This window comes from Anoplophora glabripennis, unplaced genomic scaffold (genome assembly GCF_000390285.2).
Source record: "Anoplophora glabripennis isolate ALB-LARVAE unplaced genomic scaffold, Agla_2.0 scaffold2, whole genome shotgun sequence".
NCBI classification, from domain to species: Eukaryota; Metazoa; Arthropoda; class Insecta; order Coleoptera; family Cerambycidae; genus Anoplophora; species Anoplophora glabripennis.
Window position 1 is genome coordinate 2,391,146 of NW_019416325.1, and position 17,260 is coordinate 2,408,405.

A 17,260-nucleotide genomic window follows, 5' to 3' on the forward strand; every position below is an offset into this window, starting at 1 on the left:
GAAAATGTACTCAATAATTTCACTCAATGGATTCACTCCGACCTTTTATTGCTTTCACTCACACCGAATTTCTTACAGTGTAGTAGGTGGTAATTTTCCGTAAACCCCAATTTTTTTTTATAAATCGACAAAATATTTTACAGAATAACTTAGTAAAATGCCCACTGTAAAAAAATCGGTGTGAGTGAAAGCAATAAAGGTTCGGAGTAAATCCATTGAGTGAAATTATTGAGTACATTTTCACTCAATATTGGGCATTTTGATCATTTTACTCATTTGTGATTATATTTAAACTAAACCTGAGTACTTTCACTCAAATATAAGTACTCCTTAAATAAATTCTTCACGCAAACTCGTATTTGGTGCACTTGTACCTAAATCAGAGTAAATGCCCTCATTACTGAGTGAGTTTAAAGGTATATTAATTTGGAGTAATTTGAATGGCGCCGTAAAGATGTCACCACTTACATATTGCTTCTGTAATCTCGACCACAGTTGATAGGGGCCCGTTAGATGTTCCAGGAAAGCGTGATCGCCAGGAGAACAGGCCTTAGCCGGCGGCGGCGGGTCTCAGCTGGCGGGTCTCAGCCAGGACAGGAGGAGGCCCCGCGAAGTGAATTAATTTCAACACTGTATATCCTAATTAATCATTTATGAGCGATTTATTTTTGAACTCAATATTTAGTTAATTAAAAACTAAGTCTGCGTAAAAATTACTCAGTAGTTAAATTTAAATCAACTTTAAATTGGTTTTGTATACTCAGAATAGAGTCAAAAGTTGCTCAATTGATAGTTAGGAATAACTCGGATTTGAGTAAAATTCACTCATTTCTGATGCAATAGTTTGACTCAGTTGTACTACTTATAGTGAAAATTTCACTCATCGGGTGTGGACAGAAATTGATACATTATTGAGTAAAATTGAGTCAAATTTGAGTGAAATTTTTTTATAGTGTACCCAGATGCATTGTCTTTGTCTGTTCCCATCGCCCCATTAGGTTATCTCGGCGTGGTGGATGGCAGTATGGCGTATGGTTTGCTTTGGAGTTGGACAAGTTTATCTGGTTATTCTAGTGAAAATTGTATTTAAATGCAGTGATTTAATTACAATCATTAAAAACAATACATTAAGTCTCGATTAATATTTGGTTACATAAACGGACAGTTAAATTGTTTCTATAATTACGTATTTGTAACTTACAATATAGGTTATGGCATTCTATTCGTCCGATCAGTTCACCAAAACCACTGTGGCACCTTAGTAGTTTATGACTTTAATACAATGATATTTAAATTAAAATTTAATGAAAATATAAACCAAGTCTGAGTAAAAAATTACTCAATAATATTAGAGAAAAAGTCAACTCTAAATTGGTTTTACATACTCAGAATAGAGTCAAAAGTCACTCACTTGATAGTTAGCAGAAACTCGGATTTGAGTAAAACTCACTTATTTCTGATGCAATAGTTTTACTCACAATCAGTTGTACTTATAATAATAAAGTGAAAATTTGACTCAATCGGGTGTGGACAGAAATTGATACATTTATTGAGTAAAATTGAGTGAAATTTGAGTGACTTTTTTTTTAAAGAGTAGTGAGGAAAAAATGTTATTACCAATTTACCTCGCAAAAAATGCTTTTTTGTTTTTCTCCAATATCGGCAAGACTTATTTCAAGAAAAATTACCAACTAGGGAGCCTAGATCAAATGTCAATCCAGAGGCGTTCGTAATTTTTCGTGTTTTTATGTCTATTTATGTGCTTTTCTACAAATTAATCTTTGTCTGTCGAGTTGAGAAAAAAATTAATAAAACACTGAAACATTTTGTATTTTATGTTATTATTTTCTTTGAATGAAAGTGGATTACAGTAAAACTTATCTTCAGAAAATCAGAAAATATCTTAGAGTGTGATTGTTTTGTAAGTAAAATTGAAAAAAATGATTTTTTTTCTGTTGAAAACATAAACCCATGTTTCTTGTATGGTCCGGGGATATGCAATTAAGTTACGTTTTTTCTACAAAAATTAATCAAGATACGAAAAACATTCGAGAGACAAAAAAGTTGTATTTTTAGTTGCTTAATTGAAAAAATATATAAAAATCTCAAAAACAGCAATTTTTTTGCAAAAGTTTAACACCCTATATCTGTTTATATGAACTTTTTGTCTTAAAATCACTCAAATAATCGTCTGTTGAATTTATTGTACATACTTAATTAACACCCTGTATGTATCCGAAGACAATTCCTAGAAGATTTAAATCTTTACAATCGCGAAACTACAATTATTTTCGTAGAAAATCCATATTTTGAGATTTTATTAGTATTTATTTAACACAATTATACACTGTGTCTCAAAATGATGGAATAAAATCCATATATTAAAAAAAATTTCGGTGATGTAAAAGTAGAAAATATTGCAGAAAAGTGACAATTTCTATTTACTAATTGACCTGTTTTGGAGATTTTTGTAAATTTCAACAGGAAAAAAGTATGAATTTTGTTCCATTAATTTGGAACACAGTGTATGTACCCTAGAGCAGAACAGAAAGTGAATACATTTAATAAAATTGCAGTAAAGTTAAACACATTTTAAATACAATTTGTTGGAAATGTATGACATAAATTGTGGTCAACCGCATTCCCTATATAAATTATTATAGTCAACAGGGCTGCAACAGTGTACGTTTTTGATATAATTTTTCCCGCGATATGCATTGTTTCGAATCAACCGGCGTGGCAAGACAATTTCCATAATTATTTAACGTTCCCACATAATTAATAAATAAACGTAAGACGGGCATTTTTGTCATCGAGACCTTGATGAATTGTTTTAAAGGATTCGTGCTTTTAATTAGTTTTTGTTAAAAGCGGCTAAAAGCTAATATTGAAACTCGTTGTGTTAGATGAATTCTGGGAGCTGAGACAAAACTTTCCGTGGATAAAATATTTATTAGTTTGTTTTCTATACTCTTCTACTTTAAATCTATACCGGTTTCCTAATAAGAGGGTAGTCCGCAATTATATCCGCAATAAAAGGCGATTAAAAATTCGTTGACGATAACGAATTTTAATAAAAATATTCCAAATATTAAAAAATACACTCCTCTATCTTACTGTTATAAATTAAATAAAATTCTACAGAGGATCTTATCTTGTTCTTAAGAACAAAACGATTTTAACTGTTACTTCATATATACCAACTTTTAAATTAGAATCTTTCAAAGTTACGTTTCTCCAGAGGAGATTCAAGTATTCCCGATTGATTCTAGTGCTACTAGGGGCATACCAAGTTTCCTGTGATAGTGGTCTTACTATCTGCGGACTACACTTTCGAATTTATTATTCAGTTCAGAATAAATAAGCTGCTCTCTCGAGCAGTGCATCCAGTTTTTATGTTAGATGGCGTTAAATGACTTATACGTCGCTGTTACTGTTACGCGATTTCGTCTCAAATGTCAAATGCTAGTGTGTAGCGGAATTTAACACCACCAGCTCCAGCCGCATGAGAATTACTGTAAAAGATGTTCTACTTACAATGTACATGAAGCATCATCCTCTTACTGACAGACGGCGGCACCCCATTGGCCGCTATGCACAAATAAGCGCCCATCTCAGATCTGGTGACCTTCGTAAGGCTGAGGGTTTCTCCTTCCACGGATGTGAGCCGTTCAGTTTTCGAATTCGGACCTGTGCGCGTTATAATAGACCCTCCGTCTTCCCTTCGCCACACCACTCGCGGCTTGGGGTGCCCCCTCGCCTTACAAACTAATTTTGCGGAACCGCCTTCCGGTACCATCATGTCTCCTGAGGTTTCCTCGTAGATTATATCGGGCGGGATCACTACTTCTAGGAAAGCAGTCTGGAAACCAAAGAGAACGCCAATTCAGATACTGTGAAAATGTTTATATGTTTTACATGTACAGGATGTTGCAAAAATACCCGAACCTTAGATTTGACCTTGACCTTGATTCAAGGTCAAACTTGAACATATTAAGTTCTATTTTTGTGCCAAAGACGTTTCAAGCTAAATTTATTGGAATTTGAATGACAAATTGGACGGTGACCTTGGATTTGATCTTCAATATAAGTTGCAAGGTCAAACTAAGGTCAACTTAATATACGTTATTTGTTTATGCTGGTAGCCGATACAGCGCTAAAATTTATGTCCGAACTGGGATAAAAAAAAAATCCAAGATGTCTTTGTGGTTCATTTGAAGGACAAACTAATTCACAAAAAATAATGAATGTAAAATAAATAGAATTTAATAGACGTATTCAACTAAAACTGTTAGTACGATATTGACAATAATTTTAAAGTAACAAAAAATAAGGTTTTCCAATAATATTTTCAAGACGAGTTTTGTTTGACCTTGAAACTTACGATCAAAATCAAATCCAAAGTCACCACACTGTGGTTTCTTGATATCCTACAACTTGTACTTGAAACTTTTTTTGATAAAGTCTTTATTGCCGTGATTATACATTAAATGTGATTTTTACTGATCTTTTCATTCATTTGCACCCGTTCAGCTAACAGCACAGCAACAACCTCCTAAAGTGAGTTGGCTTCCTGAAAATTTTATAACGTAAAAAATGTTTTTCCCAATGCAAAGAGGTTAAATTCGGTTAACACATAAAACGTTTTAAAGCAATAATATTTTACAGGATATACGGGCGTAGGTAAATTCGTTTTTAGTAACCCGATAGATTTGAATGAATGAAACTTCAATATAAGTAAAAAAAGGTACAATTCAATGTTGGTATCCAGTGTCCAGCGATTGGGACTTTTACAATCTTTGTGCAAGCCAATACCTTTTTTATGTATGAGCAGCCCATTTTGTGCGGACCCCGTCCTAAAAGGGGCTCTCGTTTCCCACGGGTTAAAGCTGTCACTCTCAAAGAAAGCATTTAAACCAATTCCATTGAGTCAATTTCTTGCTTTGTAGCGGCGTTAGCATGCCTCTGCATCTTGTACAGCTAATTGGAAACTTATAGGAAAAGGATATTATCAGCTGAATTGTAATTCTCACACAAAGTTTGTTGTAAATTTTGTTACTATATAACTGCATTGTATATATTTTTTTAAAACTTTTCCCCCCTCTTTACCTATATGTATATACAGATTGACAAAATTTGATGTTCTACTGTCCTTAGGATTTATGGTACGTGACTCAGAAACACCCCGTATATAAACATTATTTATTTACAGAGTAATACTTCACAACAATTCCGCCGGTTGTCATACAAAGGCGTATCTAACTATTATACAAATTCCACTTATTTACATTCCCCAGACGTTAATCACACGAATACATATTTATGCAACTGAGAAAGTTATTTTGAAGTTAGGCCTCGTCTTGTGTGGCTTTTAATTGTTTAAAATTCCACGCCATGAATGTTGAATAAGCACGGTTGCCAAATGAGAATTGAGCGAATGTGACAAAGACGGCAAATTGCAAACTTACTCAGACACCTGACGCCAGCCGACTCACTTAACAGAGCAGTTAACCATCCTATCTATGCAGTTACACCTTTGAGCAAGCACAGAATGTAGACAAGGCGCTTCATAATTATTAATTCACAGCCAAGCACATCAACAACAAAAATGCTGAAGTTGATGGTGATGTACAGGGTGCTACATATAGTTCAAGTTAAAGTAAGTTTTGCTGTATATTATTTCAATTTAATTGTTGCCAACAAAACTGATGATACACATGATCTGACAAGTGATATGACATGCATCAAATTCACCGAGGTGATATGACAACATTTGTGTTACCTTAATAAGCAATCGTAAGAATGATGTGACATTGATTCAGCAAGTAACATGGATAACATGTAATCTGACTAACGATCTAGCACTAAAGTGATATGACAATGTGTTACTCTATTAAGAATTGTGCCCTATATTAATTTTTGTCCAATTTGAAGACGCATATTATTTGTTGGATCCAGTGTCAGATCACAATCGTGTCATACATTCCTAAACCAAAAAGTTTACCGTGGCGATGTGGCAACATTTGTCACCTTAACAAGAAACGGCTTGTGTCAAGAATGATCGTTAGAATTATGTGATCTGACATTGATCTAGCAAGTAACAGAGATCTTCAACTTAGCGAGACATTTTGTCACCTTAAAGAGCAAAAACTTAATATTTGCTACATTTTACTTCAATTTCTCAATTTTTTCAACGTTTATATTGTATAAATGATATGACACTTAATTTGACAAGGGACATGATAACAGATACAAGCATATACATCAAGCTATCACCTTAGTGAGCAATGATTCAAGCGAAAAACAGTCGCCAAAATGATGTGATCTAACATATGACTTAGCAAGTAACCTTCAACTTAGCGTGACACCTTAAAGAGCAATAACTATAGGCAGAACATTCACCAAAATAATATGTATCCTGACTGATTATCTGACACAAGTGATATGACAGTGTGTAACTATAATAAGAACTGTGTTGTGTTTCTGTCCAACTGAAGACGCATATTGTATGCTGGACCCAGTGTCAGATCACAAGTCAGATCGCTACAGGGGACGTCAAAATGGTGTGACATATGAACCGAAGTATGTATTAGTAAATAATATATTCAAATTAAATAAATACAAGTAAGTATGTAAGTCAATGATCACTAAAGTGACCTGACAATCTAGTATCGTAATGTTGCACTAATTTATATATTTACATTGTTTAATTGAGAGATTACGTATCATATCATATTACTCACTTAAAACATTCACTAAATATTTAAATTTAACTACGAAATCGATAATATGATTCAGTGAGAGCAATCTATTAGGTTGGTATTAATAGTTCAAAGATATCGCAGTATTGTCTGCCACAGTTTGATTGCTGTTTAAAATTATATGAATTTTGATATACTACTGGACAAATAAACTAAAATGCATCCCAAACTTTAGTGTATAGCAAGTTATTTATCTCTTGAATTATATACCTATATACTCATATTAAAAATTAATACGCATTTGAAATAATTCATCTCTCAGTAAGAAATTTAAATTCAAAACAAACGTGACAGTCGGTCTATTGGGACAGCTGCAACGTTACTTTTTCCTCATTATCATAGATGCGAATACCACCACAGTAGAAGCGCTTAGAGAATTGAATGGGAAATTAATCAGGAAATGCGACATCCACAATACCTCTTTCTAAAACGTATTGCTTTTCTTTAATAGCATTTAATATACATTTCCTTTAGTAAGCCTCTTATAGTCGTCATTCAAAATTAATGGGCTCGAACAATTATTTGACATTGCTATTGTGTAATTTTACAGCATTTTTTATTAACGATGTTGTTTTTAGCAGCTCCGTTATACAGGGTGCCCCAAAAAGATCCTATAACTTGTCAGGATTTATCAAAAAAGTTTCAAATAAAGATTGTAGGATTTCAACAAACCAAAGTTGTTGACCTTGGATTTGACCTTGGCCTTAAGTTTCAAGGTCAAACCAAGGCAAACTGGAAAATATTAAATGTAACACCCTACTTTTTACGCCAGTAATCAATAGGTTTGATCTTGAACCTTAAAGTCAAGATCAAATCCAAGGTCACAATAGTCAAAGAGTAGCGCCTCCCCTAAACGGTTTATTAGTGAACTAAGCAACTTACCTGCATCTTCATAGGATCGGTATTTACTTGGCACATGTACTGTCCCCTGTCTTCTCGCTTAACACCCCGTATATTTAGCGTCCATGTATTGAAATCGTTGTGTGTTACAGATAAACGTGCGTTGTTGGTAATAACGTGTTCGTGGATTGCTAATATTGCCTTGGTGTCGGCCTTTATCCAAGCGACCTGATTCAAAATGAAATGTGAACAGTTGTGGTAAATAAGCTATTATTCGATTATCTTTTATTTAGACATAAAATACGGCAACGGATTTTTTATCATATTCACCTACAGCCGTTGATATGTCATAATTTCAATCTATTACGACCTATTTTCTGATAAAAACTAAACTAAACAGTGCTTGATTTGAATGTTGAACAAGATTAATCGACTATACAGGATGTCGCAGCGACGTTACGAAAAACTTGCAAACGAGGAATAGTTTTAGAAACGTGATGCTTCTGTTTTTTTTTCAAGGCAAGAATCACCTCGTTTTGCGCAATGTCGCTGTCACGACCTATACAGGGTGTAACTCTAAATGAGGGTCAGTTTTTTAGGTTCAACACTACCTATGTGTTCTCCAGAACACTGACATAAAATATATTTTTTAAATTGTTTATTGCACTTTAACATTTGTCTACGCCGCTGCTTTTTCTATGACTTAGCCACGTGTTATTTTAAAGTCACCATATTATATTTATGTCAGTGTGGAGTGTTTTAAAAAATATATTTTTTTGCATAATTTACTGAATATTGACTACTATTGGTTATAAAAAAATAAAGGGATATACTTGAGTTTGAGGTTAAGCTAGCCTTTCCAGCGGCGGGGTATGAAAATTTTCACATGTGTAAGGATCAAAGGTAGCATCGACATAAGTATGACCCCCATTCAGAGTTCGGCTCATTTTGTAGCTATATGTGTGTAATTTTTATGGAGCTGTGACCGTTTTGAAAAATCAAGATGGCGGATCTCAAAATGTCTGTTAATTTGCATAACTAACAACCTTTTGCAAAAATTGTTTATAATAACAAAAGAACTGACGGTTTCTGCGCTTTGTCGCCAAAAAACTTTAATTTGTTCCTGAATACTTGAATTTTGGGAAACCAAGATGGCGGATCTCAAAATGGCCGTCAATGTGCAGAAGAAATGAGATACGGGACATGAAGTGCTTGTTTATAATCAATGAACCCGTTTCAATCCACACAAATATTTATGTTAAGGAGTCTGCTATCTTGGAAAAATGATACTGTAGGTAAACAGTGTTTTTGTGAGACAACAAAAACCAAAATGGCGGTCAGAACCGTGTACAAATCTACTAGAAATCTGTTTATTTGCAAATTCTTTAGATTATTTGACATATTAATTAATTTTCGAGTTAAAAATCATCAGACTTGTTGCTTCTGCATGTTGACAGACATTTTGAGGTCCGCCATTTTGACTTTTTAAAATGGCCACAGCGCTAATGTATATTATATACATTTGTTTTGTTTTTTTTCGAAGACCAAGAGAGACAACCAAACATAATTCTGAATTCCACTACGAAGCTGAATATCCGAAATTCCCAGTGAATTAATTGCGAGCTCTATTTTCTGAAATTTGGAGTAGCGGACAGAAAGGAATCCTGTTATTAACCTTTTACTAAAGGTAAACACACCGTATAACATAAATTTAAGTTTAGTGCTGGAAGTTTAACAAGTTTTATATTAAAAGTTTTTCCTTCGAACTTTAACGCGAAAGGTGCTACAGCGGCTCATAGTTTTGTCAGTCTAAATTTAGGAAACGCGAAATTTTTAAAACTCCGACAGAGGCAGTTAGAATGGGGTCCAGAGGAAGTGGTCTATTAAAACGTGTTCACTTTCTATTTGACTTAAAGTAAGCGACATAATTCAATGACAATAGCGTACTTCTCGCCGAACTAAAAGGGGTAAGTGCCATGTGTGCTAATTGCATCGCAAACTCCCTGTTATGATTTAGTTACAACCTGTGTTGCTCTTTGCAAGAAGTGGGGGCTGAAAAAGCGCAAAAAGTTAACGTTTAAATGTTGCCTGTCTCTCGAGATCTAATGTGAAGATTAATGACTAGTTGTGTTAACCATGATATACTACTACTGGAATACTGAGAACGGCTGACCGGGCATAGTCCTTTTAATTGACCATTTTCATTTAACAAGAATTTTTATTAAACACCGATAATACAATATTCCCCAGTAGAATATCTAATACAATTAGAAACAGACTTTGAATCGCTTTTTTTAATATAAAATGTTACAAAATTAATTCAAATTAAACAACAGCGAGAAAATTAACATCTAAGAATTTTCATCACAGTTAAAAAATAAGGTTCGAAAGAGGTGCCTTTTAAATTATTCAACTCTTTGCGAGGCAGCCTGGACATCGTTTAATTTTGAAAAGGACGGCATACGTGGAAAGTAACAAATAAAGAATTTTTATGTCAACTTTTATCTCGGCTTGATGAAATTCCTCGCCAAACTAATTACATTGCAATTACGAATGTTAAAAGAGGTAAAAAATATCATTTGTTCGGGCTGTTCGGACTAGCCAAATGGAATCGAAAGTTTAGTCAAGTGGAAAACGAAATCAGTATATACCGTGTTATTTAATACCGAAAGAAGGAAACTTTTCCCTTTTAGTTACAAAATCGTTCTATGTTTTGTAATATTGAATATCTTCTTTTGCTAATTGGCTGACACAGCAACATTGAAAAGAGTCATTTCTATACAGGCTATAAGAAGTATGACTACCATTAGTTCAGCATCAGATAGGGTAATCATAAGTGAACAAAAAAGTTGTATTCAAAATACAGCGAGTATTAATATTGGGGAGTTTCATCACAACGTGACAACAGCGCTTAACCTGATGATGCAGACCACGTGTACACGCGGCAGACTTGTCCTACGGAGAAAATGTAAACAGCTGTTATTGTGAAACATTTAGTAAATTTCAAGACAATCGTTTTCAAGTTTTTAAATAAATAAAATAAAATGTATCGATTTTGTAGTACGAAGATAGCATTCTGCTTATATTTTAACTCGAATTTTAGTAATTATAAATCTCTTAAAACAGGAACTTAACTTTTAATCTTTACACTTTAAAGTTTGTACAAGTACTTAATAAACATCCAGTATAAATGTCATTCTGTTTATCGTCCGGGAAATGTAATTATGACACACTCTGTATAAGTTAAGTCTCCAATATATAATTTTACATCGCTGTCATTTAAAATATATCAAATATTTAAAAATCATTGAACTGCGATTATTTTTATTTTTTTCTATAGAATGGCGAATGCGCCAATGTTACGCAACCATATTAAAAAATGGGGGTATATCAAAATATCCGTCACATATACACGAAATGTTGATGTAGTAACTATAACGCCTTTGTATAGTACAACTAAGAAACATATAAACTATTGATATTTTCAGGAATTGAATTAAATTTGACATTTTTATTAAAATTTTGGAATATGCTGTGTATATGCTTTAAACATTTATCTGCCAGCTGAGTAATACATAATTATGACGGTGCGCAAATCACGTTTCTTACTGCTTTATTTTATTGACTTTTAACAGAGATAAAATCTATTGAAAAAATATGTTGACAAAAAAAATATAAAATTTTTACAAAAAAATTAGAAATCGTACGCAATTTTCAACTTCAGCACAACGTATGTCGCATATGTTCAAACACTTTAAGGAATTTAATAGCCACATAACAAAATATACATCGGCAAAGACAGAAGAGTGAATTACAAAATACGTATGTCTATAATTAATTGATGCACAAAACTGTTGTTCATTGAACAAACCGCAAAAACATCATTATAAAATAATTATAAAGCTCTAATCAGAACGTAGTGTGTTTGCAGTGATTTCAACAAGAACAGCGTTTTTAATCAAAGTGAGATTTTGCATCATAATATACGACATACGCTGTAAAACCTAACCTCAAAAAAGTTCTAGCATAAGATCAAAAATTAACTATACAGCTTACTTTTTTTTGTAATTCTATTTTATCTACAGGGTGTAAAAAGTTTGACTGCCATTACTTCAGCACGAGATAGAAGATATACTAATCATAAATGAACAAAAAATTTGTATATTACAGCGGTGTAAGATTAACAGTTTTCAAAATACAGCGAGTATTAATATGGGGAAGTTTCATCACAACGTGACAACAGCGCTTAACCTGCTGATGCACACCACGTGTACACGCGGCAGACTTGTCCTTCGGAAAAAATGTAAACAGCTATTATTGTGAAATATTTAGTAAATTTCAAGACAATTGTTAAATAAATAAAATAAAATGTACCGATTTTATAGTACGAAGATAGTGTTGTGCTTAAATTTTAGCTCAAATTTTAGTAATTATGAGTTTCTTAAAACAGGAACTTAACTTTTAATCAAATTACGTATTTGAAAAATATGTAATTAAAGCACCCAAAGATTCACATCGTCCAAATAATCTACGTAAAATTTTTAAACCCACAAGTACAAAATAAACATATGCTCAAAATGTCCACCACCATTTTCGATGCACACACCTTCGAATCCAATTTTCGCGCACTACCTGGAAAACACCTCAAGAATGGAAATAGTGGTACGCAAAAAACACTCCGACACGGTCGAATCCAGATACCAACTGAATTGCGTATTGTTGGTTGCTGGACACCTTAGTACCTCGTATTAATAAACCGATGCGCCGTTGTCACATTGCTCGATATGAATTTTATCGAATTTTAAATTTATTACAACGCTAATTATTTTATAGAATTAAGCATAAAGAAGTTAAAAAAAGTGACAAACATTTTATTCTATGGTATTCTATACATGTAGTTTTGTCAATATTCCTTGGAGATTTTGATAAATTTTTTCTCGGAATGGTTCAATTTAGGACCCACATCATATAAGATTTTTTTGTTTATTTTAATGTATTCTATTGCCTGTAAAAATTAAGGCAGTCAAACTTCTAACACCCTGTATAAAATGTTATATAAACATAAAATATTTATAAAAAGAGTAATTGAATAGCATAATTTCTCCCTTGTTTAATCAACTTCAGAATTTGGAACTTTAATTAAGTCAAAATTGGCTATTATTCATGTCTTATGTTAATAAACTGATGGCAGTGCCATAACGACCAATAGTAGTGGTCAACGACTTAAAAAAAGTAGTGATAAAAAATGATAACAATTTGCAATTTAAAATCTGTTCTACAGAGAGATCCAGAATGATTGAAGTGTTTGGAGATCGCAGCATGTGCCTGTCTCTGTCGATACTACAGATTTTTATATGCTAAAGATGGTAGTAGAAACAGGCTGCGTTCCCCAAACGCTTCAATCATTCAGGATCTCTCGGTACATTCTTACACATATATAATAATAGTTCTACCTGTTTAATATAAATAAAAATCGATACAGCCAGCCATCTAGTCCTCCCAATATCATACAAATAAAATAAATACCAGTGAAATAGTAAAAAGATTATTTAATATTTGAAGCATTCACTAAACACCCTTGAGATTTTTTAAAAACAACTACAAGGTGTTTTGGAAAAAGGTACCACAGGTTCTGAGACTGATAGGACATTTTTATGTTCGCCAAAGATGTTTTATTATAAAATTTAACTATCTTTCCAAAATACAAAATAATGCGTTGAAATTTACTACAAGTCGCTGGTGTACTAATTTCGTTAATCTTGTTTGTTTCTGACCATCTGCTAGATGTCGCTAGTTACGACTTTACATAGTGACATTTTATGATATAACTTATTTGAGGTTAGGTTTTTAACTCCCTCAAAAATAAAACAACTAATATCTTGTGTCTACTGACTAGAGAATTTTTTAATTTACCGATGTTTGGAAAACTTTAGGAAGGATAGTGAAATTAATCGAAAGATAATAGAAAAATTTGATCTTGACGTTACTGTTAATTTTAGTGATGAAATTAATTAAACATTACTTACTTTATTAGCGATTTCAGGTTTTCGTGGCGATTTTACAATCGTACCGATTGAATGCTGGTCCGAAAGGCCTCCGTCATATTACTTGTTTCGCGTTAAAACACAATTTGTGTATGAAACCAAGAAGATAACCCCCGAAGAATATATTTCAGTGCCATTTATGGTGAAAGCGAAGGATTTGATGGTATCGCGATCGCGAGAAGCTATCTAGCCTGTTTGTGACATGGTAGCGAAGCCAGAGCAACGGGTTTGGGCCAGTTACGGAACTACGGGACGGCATAGCGCAGCTTTCATATGCAAACAAGATTACCATTATTCACCTTCGACACAGGTCGCATCAGATCCTCTGAACACTTATCTAAAAGAGAGAGAATGCTGCCCTGCGGAAATATGTACATATTTATGTACGAAATTTTTGATATATCGTCCGAATTAAAGTGATAAAAATATCAGGGCCGCTACCCATAATACTTTAAGCGTTATCTTCCAAATTATATTCCGCCCGTCGCGATCAATCCGAGGCTATTCGCCGGATTCAAAAGACGGTTGAAATTTTACAAAAAATTGCCATGTCTGCTCTAGGAAGTGGAATTATAAAAACAATAAAATTTCTCTCACCTAATATCAACATAAACAAAAAATTAAATAATGCAGAATATTTTACATCATTTAGTAATGTATTTTGACTAGCTTTCGAACAGACAAGTCGTTTCAAATTAGTTCACATTTGGTAAATTGTAGTGTTTATATTTATTTTCATAGTTCGTCATTCTGTAATTAAATTAGAATAAAATAAATACAAAATCAAATTTGTGAGAATGAATTTATTGAACAGTTTTTTTATACCTTGGAAAATAGTGATTCTTAAAAACATAACTTATAACTAATAACGGGGTGAAAGGAAACGGGCCAGAGTCGACCCAGATATTGACGTCAAGAAACGTGAGATCCGACCTCTAAAAAGTTTTATGAAACATGTCAGTAATGGAAAAGGCTAATAATGAAATTAAACAATCACGCGTATTAAATGTAATTCCTGGCAACCTTCTCTCTGTACAAAATATGTGAGTACTTTTCATTTGATGTCTGTACGAGTTGAAGGTAGATAACGATCCGACGACAGTATTCTCCTCTCCTTTGAATTTTTCATTATCTAGCACTTCCATCGGTTTGTTTCACATAGAATAGTAAAAAAAAAAACAGTAACAAAACTGATTCAATTCCAACGCACATGTAATGTTCAGATAAATTAAAAGTATGCAATAAACATTAGATTAGATTAGATAGGTACCTACACTGAAAAAAAAGTATTTGGATCAAATGAGCAGATAGTTTTAAATAGAATTATTTACCGTAAATGTTATTTTATTCTATTCAAACTTTCGTCAAACTATGTGAAATATTTGCTGTAATCTATAATTTTTCTTAGAATTTATATTATTTGTATTATTATTATTTTAAAATTTATTATCTCGGACTTTAGCTAAATATCTCTACAGTTCATCATAAACAGCAAGTATATTTGTTGCAAAACTACCAGTTCCTTAAAATATATATGTATATTTAATATTTAGTATTAATGTAGGAAATATTCAAGACAAATGTAGCATATTATAATCAAACTTATGTTTTCTTGAAAGAAAATTGTAGCATTTAATTTTTTTTTAAATATTTTATACGGAAATTTTTCCGCCCTTCCTGGCCCTAAAGTCAAGAGCCGCCACTGGTAACTTGGTTTGTATTGAAATGGGACTTAAACAAAAAAATATGGTACAAAATGTTTTTGCGTTAAATGAGTACCAATAAAATAATCTGAATCACGTGATACTATTTTCAAATACGGTATTAATTTTAGCATTATTGTTTACTACTGCGAAAAATACAAATTTTGATTTTGAGTTGTATCTTGTTCTCCTGTTGTGTTTTATAGAAAAAAAAATATGGTAGGTTCGGTCGCTGACGCAGCAACTCGGCATTGAAATATTTGAAAAACTTGTTCCCATATTTATTTAGCCATACCCATATACAGGTCTGGTCGCCTAGTTGAAAAACGAGCGCGCGGGCAAACGCGGCACAAACACAGCCGCACTGGGCGACCTGGCCATAAATTCAGTTGTCAAAAAACGGCCTACCAGTGCAGTGCAGCAATGCGGAATTTGGTGTGATTCAGGTAATTTTAATTTATTATATGCGCCTTCTATTAATCATTCATATTGCAATTGCGAAAGGGAGAATATTTTGTTTACTAATATACACATATACATATACATATACATATACACATTATACAGGGTATAGCAAAAGTACCGGTACGGCAGAATATCTCAGCGGGAGAGCATTTTAGAGAAAAATGTTAAATACAAAAGTTTCAGGATTTCTCCCTGGCTACCCGATGGTGACCTTGACCTTGAAGATCATTTCAAGGGCAAATGTGACGTGAAATTTCCGCTCTTTTCATTTCTGGGGTTAAAAGTATAGGATCCCATTTGAAAAAATCACATTTGACCTTGAAATGATCTTCAGGGTTAAGGGCAAGGTCAAGGTCAAGGTCACCATCGGATACCCAGGGAGAAATCCTGAAACATTTGTATTTAACATTTTTCTCTAAAATGCTCTCCCGCCGAGTTATTCTGCCGTTCCGGTACATTTGCTATACCCTGTATACAAATTATTATAATTTTTTACCTTTAGCAGAAAACTTTTTTAGGGACGAATATGAAACTCATTAAATTTTATTACTAGGCGTTTTTATACATGTTCAACTTCGGAAAGACTTATAAATGCAGAATACTGATTGGAAACATCAGTAAAATCAGTTATATTGAATACGAAACTTTTGTGGGCATTTTTCCGACACGAGCTTCGGGAAATGATTTCATTTCAATTTATTATAAAAATATTAAATATAACAAATAATTTGCCTTCCGTAAAGGAAGCATTTCTTTAAAAAAATACGTGTTTTTGTACAAAGTAAGTATCCATTTGGCGGTTTGCTCTAGATATCACCGAGGATAAAGCCAGAGGTACATTATAATTTAACGAGTCACTGATTTGAATAACGAAAAGTTGGGACTACACTCATTATAGAGAAGACTGTTTCTTAAATCAGATTGCTGTTCAAGTCTAGGTTATTTTCGTTCTTTTAAATATCAATTTAAAACGCTCACACCTCATTAAGTTTCAATTTTACAGCTATTGTCCCATCTGGGTTATAGCTTCGGGTAGCATGCATCGGAAATCCAAGATGCCACGTGTAGTACACCGCCTGTCAACCAATTATATTAAATTTCCTTTCGGTATATTGTCTTAATAAGATTCACCAAAACATTAAGTTATTTTAATACAGGGGCACAAATTGAAATTTAACGGACGGATTCCCTTTTTGGCTTTCCTAAAAAAACAAGTTTAATACCCCCGAGCAAAATTAATAACCACGACATCAAGATGAAAATTATAAACTTGAAAATACTAAACTTTCCATAAATGTTTTCAAATGCGCAAAGTAAAGAGCACCTCATTTTCGCATAGTTTGAGAAAGGTAAAATATTTCTGAAAAATATGTACCATCTGTAGTTTTGGTAAAAGATGCCTCAAGTGAGTCCTTTGATATACAAAGTTGCTGTTTGGTTCGTGTCT

General features: G+C 33.1%; 1 protein-coding gene across 3 annotated transcripts in view; it reads right to left on the reverse strand.

The window, feature by feature from the left end:
- LOC108916511 (lachesin) overlaps positions 1-17,260 on the reverse strand; it is a 179,380-nt gene that overhangs the window by 20,900 nt on the left and 141,220 nt on the right. For all 3 annotated transcript variants that reach the window (XM_018722804.1, XM_018722788.1, XM_018722795.2), the window contains 2 exons: positions 7,644-7,829; positions 3,538-3,862 (listed from right to left, as the gene is read on the reverse strand). In XM_018722804.1, the coding sequence (XP_018578320.1) occupies positions 3,538-3,862; positions 7,644-7,829 (511 nt within the window). The remainder of the gene's footprint in view (positions 1-3,537; positions 3,863-7,643; positions 7,830-17,260) is intronic.